This window comes from Schistocerca serialis, chromosome 1 (assembly GCF_023864345.2).
Source record: "Schistocerca serialis cubense isolate TAMUIC-IGC-003099 chromosome 1, iqSchSeri2.2, whole genome shotgun sequence".
In the NCBI taxonomy this organism is placed as follows: Eukaryota; Metazoa; Arthropoda; class Insecta; order Orthoptera; family Acrididae; genus Schistocerca; species Schistocerca serialis.
In genome coordinates, this window is record NC_064638.1 from 949,057,878 (window position 1) to 949,076,819 (window position 18,942).

Consider the following 18,942-nt stretch of genomic DNA (forward strand, 5'->3'; position numbering starts at 1 on the left):
ACCTTCCCTACCCTCTGGCTCCTACCCTTGTAACCGCCCCCGGTGTAAAACCTGTCCCATGCACCCTCCCACCACCACCTACTCCAGTCCTGTAACCCGGAAGGTGTACACGATCAAAGGCAGAGCCACGTGTGAAAGCACCCACGTGATCTACCAACTGACCTGCCTACACTGTGACGCATTCTATGTGGGAATGACCAGCAACAAACTGTCCATTCGCATGAATGGACACAGGCAGACAGTGTTTGTTGGTAATGAGGATCACCCTGTGGCTAAACATGCCTTGGTGCACGGCCAGCACATCTTGGCACAGTGTTACACCGTCCGGGTTATCTGGATACTTCCCACTAATACCAACCTATCCGAACTCCGGAGATGGGAACTTGCTCTTCAATATATCCTCTCTTCCCGTTATCCACCAGGCCTCAATCTCCGCTAATTTTAAGTTGCCGCCACTCATACCTCACCTGTCATTCAACAACATCTTTGCCTCTGCACTTCTGCCTCGACTGACATCTCTGCCCAAACTCTTTGTCTTTAAATATGTCTGCTTGTGTCTGTATATGTGTGGATGGATATGTGTGTGTGTGCGAGTGTATACCCGTCCTTTTTTCCCCCTAAGGTAAGTCTTTCCGCTCCCGGGATTGGAATGACTCCTTACTCTCTCCCTTAAAACCCACATCCTTTCGTCTTTCCCTCTCCTTCCCTCTTTCCTGATGAGGCAACAGTTTGTTGCGAAAGCTTGAATTTTGTGTGTATGTTTGTGTTTGTTTGTGTGTCTGTCGACCTGCCAGCACTTTCATTTGGTAAGTCACATCATCTTTGTTTTTAGATATATATTTCCTACGTGGAATGTTTCCCTCTATGATAACCATATATATATATATATATATATATATATATATATATATATATATATATATATATAACACAGATGATATATATATATACAGATGATATATATATATAAAAAACACAGATGATGTGACTTACCGAACGAAAGTGCTGGCAGGTCGATAGACACACAAACATACACATGAAATTCAAGCTTTCGCAACAAACTGTTGCCTCATCAGGAAAGAGGGAAGGAGAGGGAAAGACGAAAGGATGTGGGTTTTAAGGGAGAGGGTAAGGAGTCATTCCAATTCCGGGAGCGGAAAGGCTTACCTTAGGGGGAAAAAAGGACAGGTATACACTCGCACACACACACACACATATCCATCCGCACATACACATACACAGTCGAGGTGGAAGTACAGAGGCAAAGATGTTGTTGAAAGACAGGTGAGGTATGAGCGGCGGAAAATTGAAATTAGCGGAGATTGAGGCCTGGCGGGTAACGAGAAGAGAGGATATACTAAAGGGCAAGTTCCCATCTGTGGAGTTCTGACAGGTTGGTGTTAGTGGGAAGTATCCAGATAACCCGGACGGTGTAACACTGTGCCAAGATGTGCTGGCCGTGCATCAAGGCATTTTTAGCCACAGGGTGATCCTCAATACCAACAAACACTGTCTGCCTGTGTCCATTCATGCAAATGGACAGTTTGTTGCTGGTCATTCCCACATAGAAAGCTTCACAGTGTAGGCAGGTCAGTTGGTAAATCACGTGGGTGCTTTCACACGTGGCTCTGCCTTTGATCGTGTACACCTTCCGGGTTACAGGACTGGAGTAGGTGGTGGTGGGAGGGTGCATGTGACAGGTTTTACACCGGGGGCGGTTACAAGGGTAGGAGCCAGAGGGTAGGGAAGGTGGTTTGGGGATTTCATAGGGATGAACTAAGAGGTTACGAAGGTTAGGTGGACGGCGGAAAGACACTCTTGGTGGAGTGGGGAGGATTTCATGAAGGATGGATCTCATTTCAGGGCAGGATTTGAGGAAGTCGTATCCCTGCTGGAGAGCCACATTCAGAGTCTGATCCAGTCCCGGAAAGTATCCTGTCACAAGTGGGGCACTTTTGGGGTTCTTCTGTGGGAGGTTCTGGGTTTGAGGAGATGAGGAAGTGGCTCTGGTTATTTGCTTCTGCACCAGGTCGGGAGGGTAGTTGCGGGATGCGAAAGCTGTTGTCAGGTTGTTGGTGTAATGCTTCAGGGATTCCGGACTGGAGCAGATTCGTTTGCCACGAAGACCTAGGCTGTAGGGAAGGGACCGTTTGATGTGGAATGGGTGGCAGCTGTCATAATGGAGGTACTGTTGCTTGTTGGTGGGTTTGATGTGGACGGACGTGTGAAGCTGGCCATTGGACAGGTGGAGGTCAACATCAAGGAAAGTGGCATGGGATTTGGAGTAGGACCAGGTGAATCTAATGGAACCAAAGGAGTTGAGGTTGGAGAGGAAATTCTGGAGTTCTTCTTCACCGTGAGTCCAGATCATGAAGATGTCATCAATAAATCTGTACCAAACTTTGGGTTGGCAGGCCTGGGTAACCAAGAAGGCTTCCTCTAATGACCCATGAATAGGTTGGCGTACGAGGGGGCCATCCTGGTGCCCATGGCTGTTCCCTTTAATTGTTGGTATGTCTGGCCTTCGAAAGTGAAGAAGTTGTGGGTCAGGATGAAGCTGGCTAAGGTAATGAGGAAAGAGGTTTTTGGTAGGGTGGCAGGTGATCGCTGTGAAAGGAAGTGCTCCATCGCAGCGAGGCCCTGGACGTACGGAATATTTGTGTATAAGGAAGTGGCATCAATGGTTACAAGGATGGTTTCCGGGGGTAACAGACTGGGTAGGGATTCCAGGCGTTTGAGAAAGTGGTTGGTGTCTTTGATGAAGGACGGGAGACTGCATGTAATGGGTTGAAGGTGTTGATCTACGTAGGCAGAGATACGTTCTGTGGGGGCTTGGTAACCAGCTACAATGGGGCGGCCGGGATGATTGGGTTTGTGAATTTTGTAACCATTGATGCCACTTCCTTATACACAAATATCCCGCACGTCCAGGGCCTCGCTGCGATGGAGCACTTCCTTTCACGCCGATCACCTGCCACCCTACCTACAACTTCTTACCTCATTACCTTAGCCAGCTTCATCCTGACCCACAACTTCTTCACTTTTGAAGGCCAGACATACCAACGATTAAAGGGAACAGCCATATGTACCAGGATGGCCGCTTCGTACGCCAACCTATTCATGGGTCGCTTAGGGGAAGCCTTCTTGGTTACCCAGGCCTGCCAACCCAAAGTTTGGTACAGATTTATTGATGACATCTTCATGATCTGGACTCACAGTGAAGAACAACTCCAGAATTTCCTCTCCAACCTCAACTCCTTTGGTTCCATCAGATTCACCTGGTCCTACTCCAAATCCCATGCCACTTTCCTTGATGTTGACCTCCACCTGTCCAATAGGCAGCTTCACACGTCCGTCCACATCAAACCCACCAACAAGTAACAGTACCTCCATTACGACAGCTGCCACCCATTCCACATCAAACGGTCCCTTCCCTACAGCCTAGGTCTTCGTGGCAAACGAATCTGCTCCAGTCCGGAATCCCTGAAGCATTACACCAACAACCTGACAACAGCTTTCGCATCCCGCAACTACCCTCCCGACCTGGTGCAGAAGCAAATAACCAGAGCCACTTCCTCATCCTATCAAACCCAGAACCTCCCACAGAAGAACCCCAAAAGTGCCCCACTGGTGACAGGATACCTTCCGGGACTGGATCAGATTCTGAATGTGGCTGTCCAGCAGGGATACGACTTCCTCAAATCCTGCCCTGAAATGAGATCCATCCTTCATGAAATCCTCCCCACTCCACCAAGAGTGTCTTTCCGCCGTCCACCTAACCTTCGTAACCTCTTAGTTCATCCCTATGAAATCCCCAAACCACCTTCCCTACCCTCTGGCTCCTACCCTTGTAACCGCCCCCGGTGTAAAACCTGTCCCATGCACCCTCCCACCACCACCTACTCCAGTCCTGTAACCCGGAAGGTGTACACGATCAAAGGCAGAGCCACGTGTGAAAGCACCCACGTGATCTACCAACTGACCTGCCTACACTGTGACGCATTCTATGTGGGAATGACCAGCAACAAACTGTCCATTCGCATGAATGGACACGGGCAGACAGTGTTTGTTGGTAATGAGGATCACCCTGTGACTAAACACGCCTTGGTGCACGGCCAGCACATCTTGGCACAGTGTTACACCGTCCGGGTTATCTGGATACTTCCCACTAACACCAACCTATCCGAACTCCGGAGATGGGAACTTGCTCTTCAATATATCCTCTCTTCCCATTATCCACCAGGCCTCAATCTCCGCTAATTTCTAGTTGCCGCCATTTGTACCTCACCTGTCATTCAACAACATCTTTGCCTCTGCACTTCTGCCTCGACTGACATCTCTGCCCAAACTCTTTGTCTTTAAATATGTCTGCTTGTGTCTGTATATGTGTGGATGGATATGTGTGTGCGCGCGAGTGCATACCTGTCCTTTTTTCCCCCAAAGGTAAGTCTTTCCGCTCCCGGGATTGGAATGACTCCTTACCCTCTCCCTTAAAACCCACTTCCTTTCGTCTTCCCCTCTCCTTCCCTCTTTCCTGATGAGGCTACAGTGTGTTGCGAAAGCTTGAATTTAGTGTGTATGTTTGTGTGTCTATCGACCGGCCAGCGCTTTCGTTCGGTAAGTCACCTCATCTTTGTTTTTATATATAATTTTTCCCACGTGGAATGTTTCCTTCTATATATATATATATATATATATATATATATATATATATAGGGAAAAAAAACACTACACTATATATGTCCAGTATCATTTTTTATTGTACAATATGTAAGCATAATGAAATTAACATTAATATAAAAAAAAAATTAAATCTTATTCTAGGAAATGAGTTTTACCTTTCTATTATTTTCAAACTGTATGCTGTATGCTATAATATTTCTCATGTATGTTTTATACTGTGTATATTTGTCATGTTAAATAATTTCTTTACTTGAATTTTTTGTGTATGAGATTGATGGGGAAGTATCATTGCAACAACAGCCAGTAACAAGTCCACAGAGTCAAAGAGTCCAAATTTGGAAGAGGTTATCAGACTGCACCATTAATTTACTAATTGTGTAATACAGATCCATTACTGAGAGTGGTCGGGATTTTGTTGTATATGTCCATAACAACAAAAGCCCTGGGGAGCAGTTGTAATGGATCTGGGAGATGTGTTATTTTCTACCGGATTTGTCGATACCAAATTGTAAATGTTTTCTTATATTTTTTGTCAGAATTTTTTTTAATTATAATTTGCCTTATTATATGTTAATTTACTTATATTTTTGAGAGTGAAAGCATATTGATTACTATTAGTAAATGTGTCGAAGAATAGCAAAGAGACTGATTACAAGTGGAAGCTTGTGTGCTGTGTAAAATGTCTTTGATGCTGGAGTCGTCTTTGACTGTACTCAGTCGGCAGTTAACTCTTGGTGTGTGTTGACGGTAGAACAATGCGCAGGTCGCCGTCATAAATAATTTTGAATTATGTTACTATTTTTTTATATAAAGTATAAGAAGAAACTACATTCGAAGAAATGGTATTTGAAGCACCAAAAATGAGGCAAACACATTGAACCAGGTCATTTCTGCAGCCGACAAAGATGCATTGTGGAATCATACTTCCACTAGACAACTGAAGCCAAGACCAATATCGCCTTGTAAACATCTAACGGAAAAGGTACTGTCACGAAATATGCCAAATTTAAGTAAATAAAAATAGTGAGCATATTTCAACTTTGTGTCTCAGCCAGGATACCATATTTCAACCATCAACGCCAATAACTGCTTCTTAAGTGTTCCCCACTTGTCATTGCAGACTTTGGAGCTGTTCACTAATGTTTGTTTGCTTCTCATGTCGTATGGCACCAGTCTCACCCAAGATAATATTTTAGTTGCTTCTGTTACCACCAAAGTGTTTGCTTCTTCAATCATAGCATGAACTTCATTGCTACTGATAGTAAAGACTTGATATCTCTTTTCTCGGATGTTTCACAGTTTCTCACATTTTGCCACAGCTGTTTTTAATAATAACAGTAGATGTCTGTGCCAAACATGATGTAGCATTACATGCGACATTGCTTCTTTCTGAACAATGTTTCTTAGGTGGCATTCGAAATCCAACTGTGTTCTATTGCAGACACTTTCAATCTGAAATACTTGCTGCTAGTGTTGGTCTACTGGTAGAACATTCTGTTGACTATGGTGTCCTTCAAGTGGAGGTACTGCTGTTCCAGAAGTAGCTATGCCCAAAACAACAGTGATTGGGGTTGGGTTGGGTTGTTTGGGGGAAGAGACCAAACAGCGAGGTCATCGGTCTCATGGATTAGGGAAGGACGGGGAAGGAAGTTGGCCTTGCCCTTTCAAAGGAACCATCCCGGCATTTGCCTGGAGCGATTTAGGGAAATCACAGAAAACCTAAATCAGGACAGCCGGATGCAGGATTGAACCATCGTCCTCGCAAATTTTGTGTAATCACTAGTAACACAGTTTTGCGTGAATGCCAACTCAAAAAATGTAAACCTCTATTCTGGTTTCTGCGGTACAAATTTCAGAATTTGTACTTTTCATTCATAATATGGAAACTACACTGGTTTCAGCAGGCAAACTGTTAGTCATATTTATGGTCTGTCTCACCATTTGCAGGAATCAATTAATGTCACTGTGTGTAGCAATTTGAGTTTGGAGATCAGTAATCTGCTTCTGCAGATCATCTTGAGGTCATAAAAGCTGCCTTTCCATTTGAACTCATTTACAAACAAGATGCAACGTCACTGTTTGATTTTGTACATTGCTTGGAGTTTCTGCGTTCCTCTGTATTCCAGGGATCACAAATGTATAGGATTCTTCCACGATACACACAGTAATAATTCAATAACACACACGCAATGGAATATACTGGTTATACTCTTGCGATTACCAAAATAAAACTTGGCAATGGTAATGAAACAAACAGCTGTCAAAAAGAACAAAGATAAAACATAACATCAGAAAATTAAGTCAGCATACCAAAGAACAATATACACTTTTAATCAGTATCCTTAGACAATGTTTCCCACATATGTACACCCTGTTGTCCCTATTGGTAACACCAATAAGAATAAATAAAAATATCAAGGAAACATGTTGCAAAAGCAAAAATGGGGAAGGATTGCACATTTAAGAAGACCAAGTATCCTTAAAGGAACGTGGAAAACACAAAATACCCGATTTGTCACCTTCAAAAATATGTAGCATATTTGATGTGAAAAAAAAAAACTTATACAAATCCACGGCAGGCAATACTTCATGGTTACACTTACCATCATCACCAAACTCTGTTTCTACAGTTGGAGTATACGCTCCTAGCACAGAGCCTCTCCCTTCCTCAAAAAATGCGTACAAGTCGGAAAGTATTGTTGAGGGCAGAACATCTGTAACAAAGGATACATACAAATTTCACAGTAAATAGAGGTAACAGTAATAGTAATAGACAAACCCGTGACACAACCCATTTTGAATTTACAGACAGTCATCACCCATCAAAATGGTAAGCTGAACTGTATCTAGGTTTTCTTCAATTAGTGAATACATAGAGTTTCTCAAACAGCAGGAACAATAAGATTATCACTGTGTTCTTCTACATCTACAGCAAGTCCATACAGCACAAACGACTGCAAAGTGCATGGGAACGACTATTTCCCATTGTATCAGTATTTGGGTTCTCCCCCCCCCCCCCCCCCCCCCACTCCATTCACATGTGGAACATGGCAAAAATGACAGCTTTAACATCTCTGTTTGCGCTATGATCAGACTAATCTTCTCTTCGCAACCTCAAGAAGCAAAAAATAGCATGTTGTCGTATTTTCCTAGATTCCTTACTTATGGATGAATCTTGAAAATTTATAAGCAAGCTTTCATGAGATGGTTTGAGGGATAATTTGCGTCTGCCTTAAAGTGTTTGTTAAATCAGTTATCTCCACAATGCTCACCCATGAGTCATACAAACCTGTTACCATTTATGCTGCACTTCATTGTATGCAATACATATTCTGTGATAGTCTATCTGGTATGGATCCCATACATATGTCCAATATTCTGATATGGGTCTCCACATATTTATGGTAAACTTCCCTGACATTACTGGCGGTATCAATACAGAGGCAGGGATTAGTGATTATGATATCAAAGCAATGATCATTATTAAGGTTAATAGATCCATTAAGAAGGCTAGGACAGTATTTTGGCCAAAAAGTGCAGATAATCAGTTGCTAGCACCCGCACTTATAAAACGAATGGACACAATTTAGTTCCAGCATGACAGACATAGAGGAATTATGAGCAAAGTTCAAACGGATTGTAAACTGCGCTCTGGAGAAGTATGTGCCAAGTAAGTGCATTAATAATGGGAAAGACCCACCATAGCTTAATAACAAAATTCAAAAACTGCTGAAGAAGCAGAGACTGTTGCATACTCAGTTCAAAAATGAGCGCGTAAGCGACAAAAGGCAAAAGCTACTAAAAATTCAGGCATCTGTAAAAAGAATGATGCACAAAGCGTACGAAAACTACCACCACCGTAGCTTAGCCAAAGATCTTGGCAAAAACCTGATAAAATTCTGGACCTATGTAAAATCACTGAGTGGGTCCACGGTGTCTACCCACCAGAAAACAACAAAAGAAAAAACAAAGTTTTAAATCTTGTGGTTAAGAAATCATTTGCACAGGAGGACTGTACAAACATACTGTTGTTTCACTGTTGTACAGACTCCCATATGGAGGACATAGTAATAAGCATTGCTAGTATAGAGAAGGAAGTGGAAGAGTTGAAAACAGGTAAGTCATCAGGTGCAGATGAATTCACAGTTTGGTTTTACACAGAGTATTCTACAGCGTTTTTCCCTTACGTAGCTTGCATTCATCACATGTCTCTCCCTCAGGGCAAAGTCCCAAGCCACTGGAAAAAAGTACAGGTGACTCCTGTATATAACAAGGGCAAAAGAAGAATTACAGACCACTAATCATTAACATTGGTTCGCTACAGAATTCTTGAACATATACTCAGTTTGAATACAATGTATAAATCAGTGTCAATTTAGTAAGCACTGTCCATGTGAAACCCGGCTTGCCCTTATCTTAAATAATATCCTGTGAACCATGGACAAAGGGCAACATGTAGATCTCATTTGCCAAGACTTCCAGAAAGTGTATGACATGGTGCCCCACTGCAGATTGTTGATGACATTGGGCACAGAGACCAAATTTCCATATATGTGAGTGACTCAAAGAGTTCTTAAGTAATAGAACCCAGTAGTGTGTCCTGGATGGTGGGTGTTAATCAGACAAGCATATCATCAGGAGTGCCTCAAGGAAGTGTTACAGGACCACTCTTATTCTCTATATGCATAAATGAGCTTACAGACAGGTTAAGTAGCAATCTGTGACTCTTTGCAGATGACTCTGTGGTGTAGAAGGTGTTGTCATTGAGTGACATCCTCCGGGTCGGACTGAAAGAAGACATTAAAGTAATTCTGAGACGGGTTGCTAGATTTGTAACCACTGAGTTTGATCAACACACAAGTATTATGAAGAGGCTTTGTGAACTCAAAGGGGAATCCCTGGAGGGAAGATGATGATCTTTTTGTGGAATAGTACTGAGAAAATTTACAGAGCTGGCATTTGAAGCTGAGTGCAGAATGATCCTACTGCCACTAATGTATATTTTGCTTAAGGATCACGAAGATGAGACAAATTAGGGCTAGTACAGTGGCATACAGATAGCCATTTTTCTCTCCATTTTTCTCTCCGTATTTTTGTGAGTAGAACAGGAGAGGAAATGGCTAGTAGTGGTGCTAGGTACCCTCCATCAAGCACTGTATGGTGGCTTGTGGAGTGCACATATAGATATAGATGTACACAGTCTCTTTTGTAGACTCACTATATTTTCCTAGTGCCCTACTGATGAACTGAAGTTTGCCACCAGCTTCACCTACGAATAAGACTATGTAAGCATTCCATTTCATATCTCTACAAAATGCTACACCCAAATGCTTGTATGATGTTATTGATTCCTATTGTGACTCACTAATATTGTTGTCATAGAATACTACGTTTTCACATTTTAATAAAGTCCATAATTTTACATTTCTGAGTATTTAAGTCAAGCTGCTAATCTCTGCACCACTTTGAACTCTAATTGAGACCAGACTGAATATTTGTCCAGTTTCTTTCAGCCAGTACTTTATAACAGGTAACTGCATCATCTGTGAAAAGTCTGAGGTTATAATTAATATTGTCTGCAAGGTCTTTAACATCCAATATGAACAGGACACACTGCAGCTCATGGTCTTGCAGTATCGTTTTCGCTTCCCGAGCATGGGGTCGCAGGTTCGATTCCTGGCGGGTAAGGGATTTTCACCTGCCCCGAGATGACTGGGTGTTGTGTCGTCTTCTTCATCATCATCATCATCATCATCATCATCATCATTCATCCCCATTACAGTTGGAAGAAGGCAACAGCAAACCACCTCCCTTAGGACCTTGCATATGGCGGTGCAGGTCTCCCGCATCGTTCCCCCTATGCTCTGCCAAAAAGTATGGGACTTCATTTCCATTTCCATGAACAGAATGGGTCCCAACACACTTCACTGGAGCATGCATGAAGTTACTTCTGCATCTGCTGGTCCAAGATAACATGCTGCTTCCTCCCTACCAAGATATCCTAAATGCAATGATTAATTTTGCTTGATACCTCAATACAACTGTACATTCATAATAAGCACGGACCTGAAAATGTTGCATCTATTTTTTCCAAAATTCGCAGCTTTCTTTGATGAAATGTGAATCGCTGATGTTTTTGTTTATAAATGATTAGAGGTGCAAATTCGAAAGGTTATCACACTATGTGTCTGAACTGCTTTCAAATTTACTGGGGAAAAAATATTGTTGATTTGAGAGCTTTTTGATTGGCATGGTCACTTCTGCAAAATATTCAATGCTTTTTTTCCAAAATGCTCTTTGACTGGTTTCTTCTTTTGACTCTATTTAGGCTTTCAATAAATGATTGTTTCTGTTGAGAAGCAGCAACATTTTCACACATCTGATTTAAGACATTTCTCAACATTATATTTTTTTTTTTTGCCACCCAATTGAAACATCACAGATCTGTAGAGGATTGATTTTGACCTTCCATGTGCACTCATAGCCATGCAATCCATACCTGACAATGCTACATAAGGAACCAACAATACACTTAGCATTGAACTAGAGCCAAAAATAACACTATTTGTACGTGAGGGGACGAATTTCAGCATAGTCAAAACAGGTTTTGTTTCCCAGCTGCACTGTAGCGCAGAGTACATATACTATAAACTGGCCATCCACAAGTATAAACAAGCTAGAATTTTAACTACCAATGGGGAGAGGAGCAGTGTTGGGAAACAAGCTCTCTTGTAGTGCAGCCAGCCTACTTGAATGTCCTTTTTTTCTGTGAAAGCAGAACCTGACACATGGTCATCGGGATCGCAGACCCCTTCCATTGTTTTTATGGTCGTGATCAACTTCTGTAATGGATCAGGATTAGTTTCTACACTAATTTTAGAATAAGAAGGGGAAAAAAACAACAAGCAATGCACCATGCAAACCATTAAGTAATAGCAACTATGCAACTGCCTGCTCATACTAGCAGTGTCACAAACAATGCAACAATAGTTCAAAACGCTTGCCACCTAATAAAATCTTTGAATGATTAAATATCACCAATTGGGATCTTCTGTGACTTATCAAAGGCATTTGATTGTGTCAGTCATAATATTCTAATAGAGAAGTTAATGTTTTATACTGAATGCGTACTTCAGCCAAATGTCTGGTTTAGTTCTTATTTAAGAAACAGAATAAAGAAAATTATTACCTTAGGCTACTCGAGCCTGTGTGGGGTTGCTAGTCCCCCATCAGGTGCCTCCCCAGGTGGCAGATAGGGGAACATTCAACAGATATGTCGGGTATCAGGAAATAAAATACCCAGGGTGGACTGAAACTAGCATGGCTGGGACAAGTCACTGAGCCATAGACAAGGCAATGTTCCTAGGGCTAGACCCCCAAATACAAGGTCTTGGTCCTCCAGGTTGGGGGTTGTACCGAGGGCTACCTCCCCTCTCATGGAAAACAAGATCTGGTCAGGATACTCTACACGAGCCTCAGAAACAGGACTGTCTTAACTGGAACAGAACTCGGAAACAAAAACCAGACTTAAGATATGGAACATGGAATGTAAGAAGTTTGTTCAGGCCGGGAAGCATGCAAACTCTAGTCAGCTAACTGGAAAAATACACACTACAAACTGTAGCACTGCAGGATATCAGATGGCCACAAACAGGGTCTGTAAGAACAAGTACAGGAAGTATTCTACATGGAGATTGTGGTGACCACCGAGAATTTGGAACAGGCTTTTATGTTAGTAGCACAGTGCTAAGCTTGGTAAAAGAATTCAAATCCATAAATAACAGAATTTCATACATAACAATTGGTGGACAAGGCATAGATGTGACCTTTCTTAATGCACGTGCTCCTTGGGAAGACAAAGATGAACTCACAAAAGAAGAATTCTACAGTAAACTGAATCTCGCATATGACTCGCTGCCAAACCATAGTATCAAAATAATACTTGGGGATTTCAATGCTAAGGTAGGACGAGAGACAACTTAAGCCATTTGATTACATCCGCTACAGATCACAACTCATGCATACCTACAACCATGTTCCCCCATAAAAATATTCATAAGGGGACATGGATATAACCTGATGGCCAAAATGTGAAACAGATAGATCATATATGTATTCAAAATCATTTTGCAAATTGCATCAAGGACACCAGGTCATACAGAGGAGCAGACTGCGACACTGATCATTTCCTAGTAATAGCTAAAATGACAGTAAACTTTAAGGAAGTCACAAAGACAATGACCAAAAGGGTAATCTATAATGTAAATATGTTAAAGGAGCCAGGAAGAAAGGAACAGTTTGTGACAGAATTAGCTGGGAAGATATCAGATGTGGAGGAAATTGAGTCTGGTCACAATAATACAACTGAAGACTGCAGAAAAATCAAAACCATCCTCAATGAAGCAGCCACAAAAGTTTTTGAAAAATGGAAAAAACCTAACCGGGTATGGTTCAGCCACCTTTCCACGGGTCAAGACCTTGACGAAGCACTGTCCGTGCAGGTGGAGAGGCTTGCGTATTCGCGTGAAGCTGAGGGCTATGCCGAAGGTAGAGGGCCTGCTGCCGGAAAGGCTTCAGCTGATGGATCAAACTAAGAGAGTCCCACAACGTCCCATCTTCCCTATCCACTCCTAGTCCTACCCAACTCCCTGACCCAACCCAAGGTCTGATGTGATCCTTGTCGAGGGGTGCATGGCACATGGGAAGATGTGTCACAAACAGAGCATCAGTGATACCGGGCGACCTCCCCGAGTAAGATGCCTTATACGCGGGGTACTCATAGTGTGAACCTTATAGATCCCCAAATCTCGTGGGATCAATATGGACACAACTAAATAAAACAAAGAAAAACAAACTGAGGGGCAAATTGAGACCTCAGATATCCAAACATTGGGGTCAGTACAGATGGAAGGCACTCCCACCACTGAATCAAGTTCTAGACCTGAGCCACAAGTGGGAACTGTAACCAAGAAGCTAGACCAGATTAAGATCAAAGGCTCGTCTGAGGCCCAGAGGAGGAAACTATTCAGGGAACAGAGGAAAAAGGAAGGGAAAGAATGGCTTCCTAAAGACAAGTGGAGGGAACTAAAGGGACTTGAATCTAAGACCCCCAGGAAGAAACTGTTTCAGGTTGAAGGAGATATGCAGACCCCCACTATGTCACATACATGTAGCAAGCAGATAAGAGAGGAATCAAAGACTCCCTACCCCCTGGATAAGCGACTCCAGAAAAAACCGAGGCAATAAATAGGGAAACAGACCTATAGTACCGCAGTCTTGGTTTTTAGGATGGCAGTTATCCAGAAAGGCTATCCACTGGTGGCCATCACCTCGCAGCAGGCCTTCTTTGAAAAGATTGGGGGGGGGGGGGGGGGGGGGGGCTGGCCCAGGACCCAACTTCAGGAGGGTCTATCTAGACTGTGGTGCCCCCATTTTTGTCTGTGAGGGGGTGCACACGGTGGAGTGGCTCAAGGACAAGGTGCCCATGATATCCCCGTCGGAAGATGCAAAGCTGCTGTTTAAGATGGCAGCAGAGCTTCTTAAGACCACAAAGATATCACCATAGGTACCAAAGATCCTTAAGGAAGTCTCTCCTAAGACTCTGTTCTCGACGGAAGATTGGAGAGTGATCAATCAACAGGTTGCACCGGAAGGGTGAACCCTGGTAGTGGAGGTCAGAGAGAAGTCTCTGAAGGCGATGCGGGAGCAGGCCCTGAAATTGTTTTTAGGGTTCTCGCAGGTCACCGTCGGGGATCTCACAGATGGCAGCAAGATGGAGACAGGAGGTGCTGCAGATTAATCTGCAGCACAGTAAAGGCGCCTCTGCTTCCATGAGTCACTGCCTGGGGAAGCAGAAAGTGGATGTGGCCCTGATACAAGAACCCTATTTATATAAAGGGGGTGTATCGGGTCTCGGTGGCACTGGAGGTAAGCTGATTTATGCTGGAAATCTAAGAAACTCCAGAACATGCATCTATGTAAGAAATGGAATTTCTTTTATGCCAATGATGGATTTCTGCTCTAGGGACTTGGTGACCATTAAAATGCAGCAATGAGAGGAAGGTATCACAAGGGAAATTGTTTTGGCCTCAGCATAGCTTTCCTACAAAGACACGTCTCCTCCCTTGGAGGTGAGGAGACTGGTAGGGACTTGCCATCGGCAAGGTGACCAACTGCTGGTGGGGTGCGACACCAATGCCCACAATCTAGTGTGGGCAGCAAGGACACCAACAGTAGAGGTGAGTATCTTCTTGAATTTCTTTTAGCTAACAACTTAGAGGTCCTGAATAGGGACAATGAACCTACATTCAGGAATATCAGAATGGAAGAAGTAACTGACATAACTTTTAGTTCCATGATGATGAGCAGCTGTCAAACAATGGCATGTGGTGTTGGACCCATCCTCATCGGACCACACGTACATTAAATTCAAGGTTGAAATTGGACTCAGACAGACCATGACCTACCGGAATCCCAGGAAAGCAGACTGGGAGACATATAAAAGGGACCTTGATATAGGCTTATTGGAAATTAAAACCTCGATAAGGAATCCAGTAGAATTTGAGGAAGTAGCAGAGGCTGTTAACTCTGCCAGAGTGACCTCATATCAGGGCAACTGCACAATCACCAAGAAGTGCACAAATAGGAGTATGCCTTGGTGGAATAACAACTTGGAAACTCAAAGAAAACAGGTATGGAGACTGTTTAATACAGCGAGAGGTAAAGGACAATGGGCTAAATATCATGAGGCCCTTGTCAACTACAATCCTGCAATCGGACAAACAAAGAAGGCATCCTGGAAGGCATTCTGTAAGGAAGTGAAGAGCACGGCTGCACAAGCCAGACTTCACAAGATTCTCACTAGAGTACCTACCAATCCAGGAGGTATGTTGAGGAAGGAGGGTGGAGAATATAGAAAGACAGCACGAGATGCTGGAACTGCTCCTCAAAACTCACTTTCCTCAATATGCTCTGGTTGGTTCAAATGGCTCTGGGCACTATGCGACTTAACTTCTGAGGTCATCAGTCGCCTAGAACTTAGAACAAATTAAACCTAACTAACCTAAGGACATCGCACACATCCATGCCCAAGGCAGGATTCGAACCTGCGACCGTAGCGGTCGCCCGGTTCCAGACTGTAGCGCCTAGAACCGCACGGCCACTGAGGCCGGCTCAATATGCTCTGCCAGACAGCAATGACCAGAATGTGATCCTGGAGAGACAAGGGTTCTCAGGCACTCTAGGAGAGAACTGGGAATCGGCCAAGGAGTGTGTGGACTTTAATAAAATCCAATAGGCGGTGGGAACATTCCAACTGTTCAAGTCGCCTGGCCCAGATGGAATCTTTCCAGCTCTCCTGCAACAGGCAGAAGAGAAGCTCATAAGAGTCCTATGCAGGCTGTTCGGGGTTAGCCTAGCAGTAGGAATCTTTCCCAATGCCTGGAGGGCAGTGAAGGTTGCTTTCATTCCACAGCCAGGGAGAATTGATCATACCAAGGCTAAGGATATGAGACCAATCAGTCTGTCCTCCTTCATTCTCAAAACATTGGAAAAACTGGTTAATGTATATGTTCAAACCAACACGCATACCAGCCAGGTATATCGTGTGAGACAGCTCTCCACGAACTCGTCGGGAAGGTGGAGAAAGCACTTCACTTCCAAGAAATAGCCCTCTGCATCTTCCTGGATATCGATGGGGCCTTCAGTAACACGATCTTCGATTCCGTGGTAAGGGCAGCAGAGGTGCATGACCTGGGGACCACTATATGCAGGTGGACCAGGGCCATGCTTAGCGGAAGGAAGGTAGAGGCTACCATGACGAATGAAAAGATGATAATTAACACCACTAGAGGCTGCCCACAAGGAGTAGTTTTGTCCCCTATTGTGGAAGCTAGTGGTGAATGAACTCACTGAGGAATTAAATTCCAGACGCTTCTGCCAAGGATACGCAGATGACCTTGTCATAGTAATGCTTGGCAAATTTACTGACACAGTTAGAAACATGGCACAAGGAGGTTTGGACATTGTGCAAAATTGGTGCATTAAACAGGATCTGAGGGTTAATCCTACGAAGACTGTTGTGATGCCATTTACGAAGAGACATATTCAACACTCAAGTTGGAATCTAAAGCTCTTCGATGAAACTCTACCTGTGAAGGGGATAGTGAAATATCTAGGGGTAACCTTAGATGAGAAGCTAATGTGCACCCCTCACATTAAGAGTACCTGCTCCATGGCAAAAAGTACTCTACTGAGTACAAGAAGGGCCCGTGGCAAAAACTGGGGCCTTAGCCCCAAGGATATGCACTGGATATACAACACAGTGGTCAAACCTAGGATTTCCTATGGGGGCTGAAGTGTGGTGGAAGAAGGTTGAACAGCAGGTTGCAGCTAAGGGGCTTGCTAAGGTGCAGAGATTGGCCTGCTTAGCCATAACAAGCAGTATTAGCAGCACACCAACCGCTGGAATGGAAGCCATGCTGGACATGCCTCCACGAAACCTTCGGGTCAAGGTGGAGGCAGCAGCTGGGGCACACTGACTTAAAACTGGCAAAACTGGGTTTCATTAGGATACCCAGAATCACACACTAAGTACGTGAGTGAGGTAAATATAGCAATGGCTGGGGAAAAGCCTGCCAACTATACAATCACTCCCAACTGCTTCGACAAGCCTTACAATATCAGGGTATATACGTGGACAAGGAAAAAAAAATCCCCGATTATTCCCGGATTTTTCCCAGATATCTCGTTTAAAAAATATACTTTTTCCCGGGCGAAAATACACTTTTACCGTGCTAAGTGATATTAGGTTTTCTGTTGATTTTTCTTTTGGAACTGTAAAACTTATCACTCCTTTGAATGATTAATGTTTTATACACTAGCGCAGAGTTTCAAAAACGGGGGAGAGAAGTTTTGGAAAGACTTTTGATGAAAAAAAAAAAAAAAGGGAGAGAAGTTTGGAAAGACCTTTGATGTGCATCAATATATACACTGCACATTTTCATATTACGGAAGTATAAATTCGAATTGCACCAATCACAGCATGTTAGTTTCCGGAACGCTGAAATCGAGATTGTGATGTCCTTTTGTAAGCCAATCATATCTCATGCCACGTGATCTCCCCAGCCGATGACAGCAGATATTCAGAACATAGGACACGTGACGTAGTCAGCCAATAGCAATATCACTGTTACGTCGCGTGAACACACAAAGCGGAAAAGTAAATGGTTTACATTAATATACGAGGGCAGTTCAATAAGTAATGCAACACATTTTTTTTCTGAAACAGGGGTTGTTTTATTGAGCATTGAAATACACCAGGTTATTCCCCAATCTTGTAGCTACACAGCACTATTTTTCAACGTAACCTCCATTCAATGCTACGGCCTTACGCCACCTTGAAATGAGGGCCTGTATGCCTGCACGGTACCATTCCACTGGTCGATGTCGGAGCGAACGTCGTACTGCATCAATAACTTCTTCATCATCCGCGTAGTGCCTCCCACGGATTGCGTCCTTCATTGGGCCAAACATATGGAAATCCGACGGTGCGAGATCGGGGCTGTAGGGTGCATGAGGAAGAACAGTCCACTGAAGTTTTGTGAGCTCCTCTCGAGTGCGAAGACTTGTGTGAGGTCTTGCGTTGTCATGAAGAAGGAGAAGTTCGTTCAGATTTTTGTGCCTACGAACACGCTGAAGTCGTTTCTTCAATTTCTGAAGAGTAGCACAATACACTTCAGAGTTGATCGTTTGACCATGGGGAAGGACATCGAACAGAATAACCCCTTCAGCGTCCCAGAAGACTGTAACCATGACTTTACCGGCTGAGGGTATGGCTTTAAACTTTTTCTCGGTAGGGGAGTGGGTGTGGCGCCACTCCATTGATTGCCGTTTTGTTTCAGGTTTGAAGTGATGAACCCATGTTTCATCGCCTGTAACAATCTTTGACAAGAAATTGTCACCCTCAGCCACATGACGAGCAAGCAATTCCGCACAGATGGTTCTCCTTTGCTCTTTATGGTGTTCGGTTAGACAACGAGGGACCCAGCGGGAACAAACCTTTGAATATCCCAACTGGTGAACAATTGTGACAGCACTACCAACAGAGATGTCAAGTTGAGCACTGAGTTGTTTGATGGTGATCCGTCGATCATCTCGAACGAGTGTGCTCGCACGCTCCGCCATAGCAGGAGTCACAGCTGTGCACGGCCGGCCCGCACGCGGGAGATCAGACAGTCTTGCTTGACCTTGCGGCGATGA

General features: G+C 43.7%; 1 protein-coding gene across 2 annotated transcripts in view; it reads right to left on the reverse strand.

The window, feature by feature from the left end:
• Window positions 1-18,942, reverse strand: part of LOC126412640 (pre-piRNA 3'-exonuclease trimmer-like) — a 228,370-nt gene that overhangs the window by 122,067 nt on the left and 87,361 nt on the right. For both annotated transcript variants that reach the window (XM_050082325.1, XM_050082335.1), the window contains exon 6: window positions 7,287-7,397. In XM_050082325.1, coding sequence (XP_049938282.1) covers window positions 7,287-7,397 — 111 coding nt within the window. The remainder of the gene's footprint in view (window positions 1-7,286; window positions 7,398-18,942) is intronic.